Source organism: Bombus vancouverensis, chromosome 4 (assembly GCF_051014615.1).
Source record: "Bombus vancouverensis nearcticus chromosome 4, iyBomVanc1_principal, whole genome shotgun sequence".
Lineage (NCBI taxonomy): Eukaryota > Metazoa > Arthropoda > Insecta > Hymenoptera > Apidae > Bombus > Bombus vancouverensis.
Window position 1 is genome coordinate 1594191 of NC_134914.1, and position 14504 is coordinate 1608694.

At 29.1% G+C, this 14504-nt stretch overlaps 1 protein-coding gene across 3 annotated transcripts in view; it reads right to left on the minus strand.

Moving 5' to 3' along the window:
* The window catches only part of angel (protein), a 31615-nt gene extending 18103 nt beyond the window's left edge, over positions 1–13512 (minus strand). The window contains exons 1-4 of one of the 3 annotated variants that reach the window (XM_076618236.1): positions 13336–13512; positions 12898–13168; positions 8897–9284; positions 8655–8833 (exon numbers count right to left, since the gene is read on the minus strand). In XM_076618236.1, coding sequence (XP_076474351.1) covers positions 8655–8833; positions 8897–9284; positions 12898–12981 — 651 coding nt within the window. In that variant the 5' untranslated portion in view covers positions 12982–13168; positions 13336–13512. Of the gene's footprint in view, positions 1–8654; positions 8834–8896; positions 9285–12897; positions 13226–13335 lie in introns of all 3 variants that reach the window. The other 2 variants (XM_076618235.1, XM_076618237.1) reach the window with 2 other exon arrangements.
* Positions 13513–14504: the final 992 nt, after the last annotated feature.

Genomic DNA, 14504 nt, shown 5'->3' on the forward strand with positions numbered 1-14504 from the left:
TTTGACGAGGCCTATTTTAATTACTTGTTGTGCCGTACATATAACAAGAAACGTAATAAGAACGGGCGGTCCGACCATGAAAAAAATAAAATACTGTCCAATACACAAAAAGCAAGCATACGAAATTTCATTGAGTTTACTGGAATGATTATATGCGACACATCGTTCTATTGTTTTCGACGGTACATCGAATTAGTAAGAGAGCCGGTGGCATAAATACTCATGTTATCGAATTATCACATTTGCAGTAAAACTTTAATGATAGACGAACAATGATAGAATTTAAACCTAATGTACCTAACTGCTATTTTCCGAGCCGGGAATAAACAGATAACTTCTGGTTGGTTGGTTTTGAAGCTGTTTACTTAGGTCATCGTGCATATAAATTTTGTTGATGCTATAAGATATAGGACAATTAGCTTTAATAGAAAAATTTAGTGTGCCTCTCCAAATTCTATCACCACTCCCTAGTCGACCATTCAGAAAAAAATTAGTCGAAGTTCTTTAAATGTCTACCGTCGCGAACATAATGTAAGACTGTGGGCACAGATAACAGACATAAACTTCTCTTACCCGTTGCACCTTGTGATCCATGACTTTATGTGAACGGTATTTTATTTTTCTCCAGAATAATATTTCAAGATCATTGGGGTCCACCCACCCATTTTTAATATTTTTATTTCTTTTTTGTTTTGTTTTTTTTTTTTGTTATATGCATGTCACAACAAAGTATTATAATTATAATAGTCCTCGTCAAAATCCGTGTGATTGACCGGTATACCAGTACTCAGTTTTATCCTATGGGTATAGATAAAACCGGGTACCCATGTAAAATTACAATGTTTCGCTTAAATCGAACATTTCAATTATTTCTTGCTACCATCAGCCCCTTAAGCAGGAGAAGAAAGTTTGCAGGTCATTCGCACGGGAAGTGTGGGTGTGTGGGAAGTATGTATTATTTTAGATTATAGAGGCATATATATAAAATGTTAGAAAATTCCTTTTTTATTATTCTACAGAATCGACTCATCAAGCAAACAATTAACTCGAGCAAATACCACTCGTATATATCCTCTCCTAGCTTAAGGGATTAACAATAACAAAAAAAAAGACTAAGAAGGATTTAAATGGTTTCAAGGCGTCTATCTGGTGGTGATAAAAAATGCTCTGTGAAGATTATCTTCGAGGTTTCCTCAAGGTCATCGAATGTTGTTTTATATACTAACATCTATTGTATATAATGCGATGTTATACTTGAGATAAAGGCGAGTTCGACGATCCAAATACCATGACCTTGAAGTGACCTTGAATACAAAAAATGAATTTCAATTGGAAGAATGTAAATCACCTTATTTTGTTAGATGTTAAAGTGGTAGCCGTCCACATCAATAGATTTTCTCATATGGTCGGGGAACCAGCTCGGAACTATCACCACGAATTGAGTGCATATGACAGCTCTTCTCTTAGAAAAACAATGGTACCCGGTTTTACCCTGCTACCCCCTACTCCAAGACAAAATAACAGGCCACTCAACAATTTTTAGTGTATTTTAAAGTTAATACAATGTAATAAAATTTTAAAGATTATATAATATATTATATATAAATTATATCTGCCCTTATTATTAGTAACATGATAAAGGACTGAGCGCTGTTTACATATTTTCATAGCAATCTAACCTACATATTTATGTGAAAAATGGATGCGATAAAATGATAGGACATGTAAGATAATTTGCGTAAGACAACTACACTCCTCGTCAAAAAGATAACCCAGGTGTGTTATCTTTAATTTCTCAGTGACGCGTGTAAAGTTTTTCGTCTGTAACGAATAATATCAAAACATTATGAGCTCAGAATATGCGGTTCGTTGAAAATAATTAAAAATATTATGAGGTTTAGTGTGTAATAAAAAAAAATTGTTTTATTTTAAGAACGAAACGATAACACATGTGCAATAAGAAAATAATAATCAATATAAATTGTAACTAACAATAACTATTTATCAAACGTATACACTTATTTAATAATGGGTACATCCCCCTTTATTTTCTATTACTTCTATTATACGATTTGGTATCGATTTATATAGTTTCTGGATATAATTTTGACTTAACGTATCCCATTCGCATACAATTGCATTTGAGGTGTAATAGTAGTTGTGTCGATCGTTGTCTGGTGATAGTGCTGGTGTTAGTGTAGAGGCAGAGATACGTTCTACTGCTGGTATAGATGTCGCTGCTGGGGTACTGCTGCTTTTCTTCTAATTTAAATGTCGTGGAATAAAAATCGGACTCCGGTCGGCGGGATTTGAACCCGGGTCCCGAAAGTTCATAACCTAAGGCGCTAAACACTGCGCTGCCGTCGTCCGACACTAGTTGCTGTCGTGTGCCGCCACACATTTTTGAATTCTGGTACATGTTGATACTGCTTTCCATTCGCGTATACGCCGTAAACAAGTTCTACCCAGCAATTTTCAATAATATTAAGGACCAGGAAGCGTGCAGGCCACGGCGAAATAGATATATTATTTTCATTTAAATATGATTAGACCAATCTTGATGCGTGTACAGATGCATTATCTTGTTGAAAGATGTAATCAGGTCCAGAAATGCGTTCTGCATGATTATTTATTTGTTCTTTGATTAAATTTATGTATCAGACCTTTATTATTTATGTAGCCTTCTCCATTTCTTTTTCCAATGCATTCTTTCTTTTGCAAAGCGTAAACGTTCTACTTTGTGTTTCGTTGTTAACGAAGGTTTCTTTCTCAATTTTAGCCTCTTACATCTTAATATCTTTGCAGGATAGTAGAACTCGACGAACACTTGAAACACTGGCACTAATAGTAGATTTATCCATTATTTGCTTCGTTGTTAACTGCAAGTTGGAAGCTACACGCAATATTATTCGCTTATCACGATCGGATACGATGACGGCCGACCAGTACTTTTCTTTTTGCCATAATCTTCAATATTTTTTAAGAAATTGTGTATTACTTTACGATTTCTTCTTATTACTTTCGATATTTTTGCTATTGATAACCGTCGCTGTTTTAGTTCAAGAATTTGCTTTTTTCAGACTCGTTTAGTTTTTTTTCACGTCCCATACTTACAAATTTATATAACATTGTACTGTAATCTTTACTCGTTGATAGATCATGAACTACTGAGCAATTTCTAAACATATTAACAGAGTGTGTTATCATTTCGTTCTTAAAATAAAACAATTTTTTTTTATTACACACTAAACCTCATAATATTTTCAATTATTTTCAACGAACCACATATCCTGAGCTCATAATGTTTTGATATTATACATTACAAACGAAAAAGTTTGCACGCATCATTAAGAAATTAAAGATAGCACACCTGGGTCATCTTGTTGACAAGGAGTGCAATCATATTTATAAAAAGGTATCTTTTACTTTACTATTTGCTAATAATATCAATAATTATACAGTTTATACTTGAATAATAATTTATATGAAGATTTATAAATTATTTTAATGTAAATTTCAATTCTTGCTTAATTATTGTGATTTCTTATCATTTATGCAATTAATGATATGATCTAAATAAATTATGTATACAGAGAATGTTATAAAAAGGGTCCAGTACTTAACGGACTTATAGTATTCGCCAAAAGGAGTAAAAGATGCATAATCTACGTAGATCCTAAAAGCAATCCTTTTGATATAAAATCAACTTTTCTTATGTATTAACGTTCGATATTGTGAGTTTTTTCACAACACATTTAATGTAATTATAGCCGATGGAATCAAATGGCGTTGTTGCAAATTCAATCAAGCATGAAAAAACGCATAGTAACACACATAGTAACATAGAACGATGTTAGCGCTAGTACGAAGGACACGGGGTGGCTTCGAGTTCGCCAAATAATTTATGAATATTTCTCTTCTCTTATGAGTCTTCTTTTTCGACACAGGAGGACTAGAAACATTCATTCATTCAACGTTCTAAATACAAAATTATTATTGTCATAATATCCGATTATTATTTTAACGGAGAAATATGCATCCTTCGGAACTGACATACAGAACACATGTTCTGATTTTTGCATCTTTAATTTCCAACGACTATACGTTTGTAGAGGAAAAAATAAACGACAGATCAGATTGGTGCAGCAGCGAACCCGGATCTTCCGCTTGCCGGACGCATGCTTTCGAAATTAACCTACCCAGGCCGTCAACGAACATTTTCTCTCAAACTCCTGACTCTCAAATGGCTACACATTTAATGCGTTACAAAGAGATATCCAACGCTAATAACTAATAAAAATTAATTTTACATCGGAATGATCGTTTTTAGGACTTATATTGATTACACATTTTTTACTCTTCTCTGTGAGTATGTAATATAAGGCCCTAAATTACTGAACCCTTCTTTTTAACATCTTGTACATATATTTCGTGACGACACGTCCCAAATTTCTATTATGTCAAAATTACGACACCCAGATGTGCATCCTATTATGGATATTATCCACGAAAAAATAATTTTTAGTAATTGTCGCTATATCGCTATATGGTATCATATGATATTATTTCTTCATGTATAGGTTGCAGTTTTCTCCTAAAAAATCTTATATTGGTAATATCATACTAATTGATGCCTTAATTATCGCCTCTTGTACTTGTATACCATCTTATTTTTATAATTCTCTCACTCTAAGTATTTCCTTTTTCATTTATAAAAATAAACAAACATGGTCATAAACAAAGTTTTCGCATTGCCAATTCTATTGTAACATCAACAGTTTTCCTCTAAATTGTTTTTGTTGCATATTCTGCATATGAATGTCTACTCCTACTTTCTCTGCAATTTATCTTCATGATTTGAATTATGTTCCTCACACTCACATTTTTCTTCTTAAGTTTAAAATGGTTTTGTTTTTAGTATCTTTGAACTCTTTTCCACGAGAGTTTGATAATTAATATTATAACTAATTATTATTACCATTATTAATATCACTTTACAAAAACTGCTTCAATACAATTAAATACGCATTTATTGAGATCTTACTTATTATCCCATCATTTTGTCAGACCTGCTTTTTATATAAATGAATCAAATACCTATAAAGTTCCTAACTTCTAAAAAAACTTAAACAGCAATCGAAGCTTTTCTATGTTACCATGAAGGAACAGTGTATATGCCTCCGGATCTATAAAAAATCTTCTTACATTGCATTAACTTAGAGAAACGCAAAAATCCCTGAGGTGTCCTATCGTTTATTATATAGGGTGTATCTATATTCTCTGTCCTAGTTATAAGAAAAAGGGAGTATATCTCTGTATAAAAAAAGCCATAAATCATGTTACAGTAACAGATACGTATAAAATTTAGAAGCACCTCATTAAGTACCTATTAGATCAATTTATTTAATCGCTACTTACGCGATTCTTGTTTGGTAGAGTTCATAGTCCCTTTTCTCCGACGGAGAAATATATTAAGGAGTCACATTTTTAGCTCTCTAGCACAGATGAGGTTCAGGATAAGCCTAGTGCTAGTATATAGTATACCAGCTACAAATTAGAATACTTTAATATAGTGCACAACTTATATCCACTAAGGAAAGCAACAGTCTAACAATTTTCTAACGCCGGAAGCCGTAGTAATTAAAACACATTTGAGGACAATTTCATGTGACCACATTTTGATATTATGTTACAATTTTTTTGTTGCTGATACTGTGCAATTCAACAAGTTTATCTACATTTCTAATAGTGCAATGTATACGAATACGCGATTGTTGTACTCGTATTACAAGCTTAAACCCATCGGGCCGCACAATACTACCGATGCCAAATCCTAACTACACTGGAATTTAAATCATGTATGTGTTATTAAACCACGTTTAGACGCACAATTAGTGACTATCCTATTGTTTTTTTGCAGAATACAGAACGTTTCTTATCACAACTGCTTTCTTACTCTAAGTGCTTTATGATGTTTCTAATTATTCAGAAGTTGAAATTACATTAATTTCATTAGTTTTCATACATTTTAGTAATTTTTCGAGAACTTTCACCGCATCTGTGCAGAAATAAAATTTCATTTCACACGGATGCGGAGATAAATTACATACATCGAGATTAATTGCATACATAAGATTCACTGTTTACATTTGCATTCTTACAATCATATTTAAAATGTATAAAAGAAAGAAATTCCAAAAAATACACTAGTATATTTTCTGTCTAAACTCACAAGTGTTATTTTGGCTATGAAATTTTCATTCTTCTTCCTGTATTTCCTTAAATTAGATTATTAAGAGCTTGATAAAAATAAGCTACTTCTTCACATTAAAAGACACTAAAAGACAAATTTCATATATCACTTTGACGTGCAAAGGTAATTAAGAAAAATATTTAAGTGCCAATACTTCTTTGATTCACTGCAAGTACATCTTTATTTTATAATTTTCCAAGTGAAACATTGCTAAAAGCTACTCATCGGTAGATACCTTTGATACCATGTAATATAACTGAGGATCATTTATCATCGACAAACTAAAAGGAGCGACTTAAAATTAAAAATAAACAAATTTTATGCAGTCGATGTTCGAATATTTTCTATACATCAATGTTTATCTACCGAGACTATCTACTATCGAATACATATAAACTCACGATTTCTATAATGAAAAAATTTGAATAGGAAAAGCTTTCCAGTATATGTACTGGATATATTAGATACACTTCATAAGATCTAAACTTCTCCCGCCCCTAATTGATTTAGGAATTAAGGTAACTGCTACAAAGCAAATGATTTCACCAAGTTCAATAAGTTTAAAATATGTTGTCATGGTTAACATCCCGAACAACTTCGCCCTCTAAATGTTACTTGTCACTCGACTTTAGTTTCCGAGATATTTGTAAAAATATATTTGATGCTGTATACTGTATTTTGCTGTCTACAATATGTATGTTATTAGTCTGTGGTATTCCACAATATAAACCATATTGCTTAATATCATATTAAGCAATTCATTTCTATTTGTCTTATTATTCATTACTTTACTTTATTTTACAGCGTGGGCGGCCGAATAATTATCTAACTCAAACCTAACCCATTGATTTTTCTTTTTCTGAAAATGATCGAAAATAGTCATTAAAAATGAGTTAGATTGAGTTATATAAAAGTACAGACACCGTGAGCCGTGAGACGTCCATCTATGCCAGAATGAAGTGCAATCATAAGTAACGTAAATTGAACTAAAGCTTTTTTCGAATATTCCGGAAACCAAAACCGAAAAACGGGAAAACATGTATAAGCAAAAATTGTTCAAAATGACCTTTAACCTTGACAACATATTTCAATGTCTTTGAAATCCGTGACATCGTCTGCTTTATAAATAATTACCGCAATTAATATCAAAATGAATCATTAAATATCATTTTATGCATGAATTCACATACAACGCTGCAGTTTATGCGGAATTGATTGTGGGGTTACAGATAGTCAATCACACCTCTCATAAAGTTTACTCGATCGAAACTGGAACCTTCTACCTGAGTTAGAACATAAAGTAAGATACACATCACAAATTTATATCTTATATAATAAATATCAGAATGCGATAAACCTAGCGGTGTGACATCCTCTTTGATTTTGATGAAACTTTTTTTAATTATCTTGTTCTGACGCGTATATAACGAGCGAAATAATAAAAATGATCAGTCGAATCTCAATGATCTCTAAAAAAAAATAAAATGCTGTTCATACCACCTTTTTTTAAACTTCTTCTATTCTCCGATTTTTTGAACTTCTTCTATTCAATAAATAGAGACGAAATATAACGGTTTAGACTTCAGGAATCCATTGGTTCAAAAGTTATTGTCAATAGATGAATCGATTTGGCAAATATAATTTCAGACAAGAGTTACCAGTGGTCGCAAAGTCGGAAAAATGTGTAGCACAACAAATACTACAACGATAACGTTCATAGCGCCAATAAAGCCTAATGCTTTAAAGATCTATCTCTACTACATAAGACAGAGTAAGCCATGCTATAAACTAGGACAGTATACTATTTTTTTCCAGGGTCATTGGAGTCCGATTGCCCGTTTTTATTATTTCTATTATTATATATACGTCACAACAAAATAATTAAAAAAAAAGTCATTATACCGGATGTATGATGTCGATGACAAATTGATCCATGTTATATATAAAATAAATTTTAAATACTACAATGATATTTTTCAGATTTTCAATAATGTTTTATTTAAAAAACTGCAAAATAAAAGTTTATTTTCAATTTGCAAACTAAATAATAGAAGTAACTTTTTGCACATTAAGAAGTAATTAATTAATAAAAAGTTTCAACTTTCCTGAATAGAGGAAAAAAGATTATATCATTTAATAGTTTCTGGTATCTCATTGCAAACGTTTGTAACTACCCTATTTAAAATTTCGTAGATACAGTTACTATCAATTTTAACTGCTATTGATGTTACAATTTGATTCTATATTGGACTGCTAAAATTGGAAGTGACATCAAAATCGGTGTGGGCCTTCACTGCTTGATAGCAGGATTACTACAATAGCAAGGTGGATACCCTGTACCTCATCTGTGCTTCTAATATTATATAGAAATATATACACAAAATTACTTTAAAAAACTAACGTTAGCTTGTGCTCCTAAAATCTCTTGTAAGAGAAGCTGCCTCCTAATCTTCCAAGACAGTGCCTGTTTGTCATGAGCCTTGTACAAAAATGGATATGTTTCCAATAGATATTGTGCCAAAATGTTGAAGGATAATACTCTCAGAATAAAAGATTCTTCAGAATTAGAGGTCAGCTTCTCTGGAAAAATTTATATAATGAATATCAAATATTTGTTTCTGTGATATTAATACTACTTCTTACCTTTCTTAAAACGTATCCATTGTCTCATTGCTTTATACTTCTGTTTATCAGACATGTACTTATCCATTAAAAACATTGGAGTTTCAACACATGCATTTGTTCCAAGAACTGTTTGCATGTTACTTTCACATGTTAAATTTTCTGGTAAAAAATTTAATGGGATTTCATAATTATTACTAGAAGTATAATATGTTTCCAAGAATGGTTCCATTGATGCCTGATTTAATTTTTGTTGTGCAGCTGAATTTGCCATTGTTCCCACCAAATTGTAGCAAGATAGTCTCTCAGAAGTTAGTATGTTTTTACAAAAATTTCTCAAAAATACTTGCTTTGCAGCTAGTCCGGACATACGAAAGGGTAAAAATGGAACAATATCATAGTAATGATGCTGAAAAAACAATAAAGCTATGTTTTAATTAGTAACCTTCAAAATTCTTATATAATTACTTTTACATTATTAAAATTTGAATATATTCACAATTAATTTTCATTTTTTATTAATACTCTATGATTCTTTTTCTTTTATTAATTAACTGATTATTTTCTTACTAATAATCAATTTACAATAATTTATGAATATTTTACCAATAAAGTAATTAAGATCCTATAGTATTGCAATAATTGATAATGATTAGACTATGCGGATGTTTATACATTTATGAAAAATTTAAATATGCAAAAATCTATAGAATACATAAAATATTCAAAAATATAAAAGGAATTCAGAATAAAGTATTTCTTCTAATATTAAAAGGATCAAAAGTACTTCTTTTCATGTTCCATTTTTATGTGTTCGTAAAAACATATTTTTACGTGAATATCCGCAGTCTAATAACTAAATAATAAGAAATTATAAATAAGTAAAAAAATATAAGTTTACTAATTTAATATATACTTCTTCATATTATTAAAAAGTTATTTTTACCAATAATATAATAATAATAAATTTCTAATATTTACATTATAATGTTTTCTAACATTATACATATATGTATTCTATTAAAATAAATCTATATATATTATATTATATAATGTAAAAGTTACTGATTCACTCATCAATGCTCATCCCAAACCTGTACTTAGCTGTACTTAGAAGAGCAAAATTTGGACAGTATACTTCTTTTATGATATAGGTGTGGGATGAAAAAGAATTTTTAAAACTATAGATCCCACAGAGATTAAAAAGCGGTATATTTTTTTTAAAGGATACTCATTTCCCATAAGTTGCTGAAGTTGAGGACATGGAAGTCAGCATAAGAGCTCCTCATTAAAAATAAACAAATATTTGTTTGAGTGCTTTCTGAAATTTATCTTGTAAAGGATGGTCAAGTAGAAAATAATAAATATATTGTATGTATAAATCAATTTTGAAATTGAAGAATGTATTAAATATATAATATTAATTATCAAACTAAACCAATTATTAAAACTATTAAAATACATATAGATAATTTAACTTTCCTTTATATTAGAAAACATTTCTAAATCATGTAAATTAATCTAAATGTTTAAATATACAGGGTGGACTAAATAGCATGTTATAAGATATATTATTAAAAGTCATTGCAAATATTGATTCTATTATTTTTTAATTAAATAAAATATATGATTTAATTATATGATATGCACCAATTTTGGGGATGACTACTACATAATGTAAAAGATTAAGGGTAGAACCAGATATTAATGAATAAAAAAAGTTTGTGTAAATATATAGATAGCAAGACATCTCCATGCATGTATTGAGATACAAAAAAATCATTTTGAGCATCTTCTATAAAGATAATCAAATTATACTATATTGTATAAACAAATCCAAATAGAACATATGTTGATACAAACATTTTTATTGTTTTTAAGCGCCAAATCCTTCCCTTAAATATTGCCTACTTATTATAAAACAGCCTTTATAAGTTCCAAGTAATATGTTGTGTACAAGAAAGAAATTTCTTTTTGAGGAAGTGCATAAGGGAAAATTTTAATTATTTAAATTGGTAAATTTTCAAAGCTATCTTTTACTGCTTTCTTAAATCTTTCCATAGGATTATATCTTAATTACTTCACTGATTTTATATTATAAGGAAATGGCAAGAACTGTGAAATTTTAAATGAGTTGGACGTGTATACATTCAATGCTTCAGGTTACTGGTAAAACAGCTCTAAATGGATTTGAGTACATGGCCCACTGTTTTCAGGAAATTAATAAGTTCTTTTTATATCTTACTTTATAAAATCCTTTTAATACTAATGTTATGTTATTTTAATTTAAAATTTTTACAGTTTATTTTGATAAATTTTTAATTATTTTTATTTATTTATTTTTTTTATTTATTATATTACTCCTGCATATTCTTACAAATTCTCTGGGAGATAAAGGGCTACACATTCAAATTCTTTTGGAGCTATTTTACCATCAACCTAAAGCATCAAATGCACATACAATATGAATACAAAACTCATACGAGACTTTGCAGTTCTTGACATCTTCTTGTTACATATTATACATAACACTTAATATATATCAATTAATTGGAAAAATTAATTCATACATTAACTTAGAATTGAATTCATATAATTTCAAAATTGAATAAAAAATTGATAAAAATGTTTAAAATCTGTATACATTTATATACAATATTACACAATATTAATAATGCTCTTTATAAATTACAATAACCAATTATTTAGAAATATTTCATTCTGTAAGTATATAGAACATCAAATTGCACAGATTATTTATATAATGATCCTATTTTCGTATTTTTAATGTATATATTATTTTCATATTAATATTAACCAATATTAGACAATTTTAAATTTTATCATATATTCAGGATGTTATATGAACATAATATTCGAATCAATCTTTATAATATATGTATAACATTATCATGATGCAATAAACATCTTATGTAATAATTTGCATCTATTATTAAATACATAATAAACTTTTTACATTAAATAAAAGCTGCAAAATATGACTTCAAAATCAAGTTCCAAATTTAATAATAAATCTTTAAAATACTTAAAATATTTTATAATTTATTAAATATTTTTTAAAAAAATGTACTAAAGTTAGAACTACTCTTTGTTGAATGCTTATTGTATTGAGTAATATTCTAAACATTATGTTACTTAAACTAGATTCTCTTTTAAGAATAAAGGTTTCATGAATGTAATATATAGATTTAGAACGTGCATAATTTTTTCAGTGAGTATCTTCTTGAATAACTTTTAAATTTATTTGTATATTTGTCTGCAATAATAAAATCACATTGTTTTCCTATTTAAATGGATTTAATTTTTTGATTTAGTTAGGTGTTTTTACAATGAGATGATATCTATGTTCCATTTATATTATCCAAATTTTCAAAAATGATTTGAAACACTTAATGATATAATTTAAGAATCCTAACTTATTAAAAATTGTATTTTCTTTTTTCTTAAGAAAAAATTTGTTAAAATTTTTTATTTGTTTAAATTACTTATAGTTATTCAATAAAATAAAAAAAGGCTTCCTAATATGAATTATGGGTTACTTAATTTTTATAGTATTTATGACATACAAATTAGAAATTATTTGGAAAGTTCTAACAATTAAGATCATTATTTAAAAATGTTATGCAGAATGTTATAATTTTATATTTGTATCATTATTTTAATATTTTAATAAAGTATTTTTGTCGAAATTCAACTTGAAGTATAAATATTGTAAATAGTACATATATAACATAACAAAATTATAACAAATAGGAAGGATAAATGTGCAAAATCATGTAAGCTAAAACCATAAGCATATATGTAACATTATGATTTTACACTAAATGAAAAATTTAGGATACGATGTTAGCACTAGAAATTTTTATTTATATAATTTTTATAAATAAATTCATAACATTATGAATATATGTAACTCAATAAGAAGTAATATTAACCTTATTGTATAATATGAGATGATACATAGGAAAAGAAAAAGTAAAAAACGAATAATGTTATCATACCTCAGATTTGTAACGAAAAAGTCTGAAGAAGACGTCAAGTCTTTTAACGTAAATTTTCCGTGGTAACTTGCTAGCTGTATTCATTTATTTATTAAGTAGTGGGGATATTAATACATAACTATACGCAGGTGCATAGGTTAGGTTATGTCATCTGTTGTCAGAAAACGTAAGCATATTTTCCCCACCCGTGCAAATATACATATGTAAGTAGATACTGTCGCGTCGTCATAATGCACAATAGACAATTGATACAATAGTCAATTTCAAAATTCTGTAATTATTTGAATGTATTCAATACTTATATCTCGACAAACTATATATCAAATAACTAAAAACAATATAAATAACATAATTAAAATTATATCTTAATAAAGAAAAAAGTTCGTACGTGATTATATATTAATTATACTTTAACAAAAACTTTTGATAGACACATACCGTTATTTTTTACTCTAAAAGTTGTATAATTCATTTAACCGTCTTAACTCATTAATAATCTTTATCAAAATTTAAAATTTCTGTAAAAATATACACACATTTATTTAATTAATCTGTGTTATTAGACGAAATTATATCAAAGAGGAAATGAGAGCGCTGATGCTTATGGTTCCGGTTGTTCCCGGACTAGTGCTGCCAACAGCGGCCAAGTGTTGAACGTTTTCACGCTAGCATATACAAGAACCTACAAAGTTAGAGATCTGTCCTGTTTTGTTACAAGAGCTTCATGATACAGTACCACAAAAAAGTTCATGCCGAAATAGACAAATATGAAAATAACAGAATTGCGTAGTAATTAAATTTAGTTGCGTCTGAAAGAGGAATTAATTGTTTATTATTGTTTTTTAGAGAAGAAAAGAATATCTTTCCTTTTGAATGTTAATGAATCAGTATGGTATGATATTTAAGTTTAACATTAAATTTGCTTTCTTGATGATAATGTTTTTGTTATAACAAAACCTAAATTTCATTTTAATAGTAATTTCAGTAGTTGATAGGCTGCGAATAATATTTTTGACGTAATGTGTCTGTTTTGTATATGTATTCGTTTATAAAGACGGTAAATACAGAAGAACAAATTAATTGCAGACAAGATTTGACATCATGACTAATTTGTAATCAACGATTTCTATCCATCTTAGTTTTATTAATGAGTAAAATTCATATTAATTATTTAGAAATTTGCCTTTATCGCGGATTTTCATGGATTTTGAGGCCTGCTGTCGAGGCCATTATTCTAAACACATTTGTGGTATTCACGTAATTACCGCTTAACCCTAATTCCTATCCAAAATATTTGCAAAAAACTGTCATTACTAGCTCATTGGATCCGACCTATATGTGTGCATCTGTGACAAAGGCACAAATCACAAGTGTAACCATAGCCGACTCGTTGGCCGCTTTGTTCATTGTTTAGCGATCTGTTTGTTTATATTCATCGGCTATCATTCTCTTTATCTTTCTATCACATTTTACGAATCTAAATAAACAGCTTCTGCGAATATGTAACATTGCCCAGAAGCCAGGAATCCGCCGACTTCAGGATATGCATATAACACCTGGTCATGCGATAGCAGTGAGAATAAACAGTAGCCGGATTCCCACCCGCG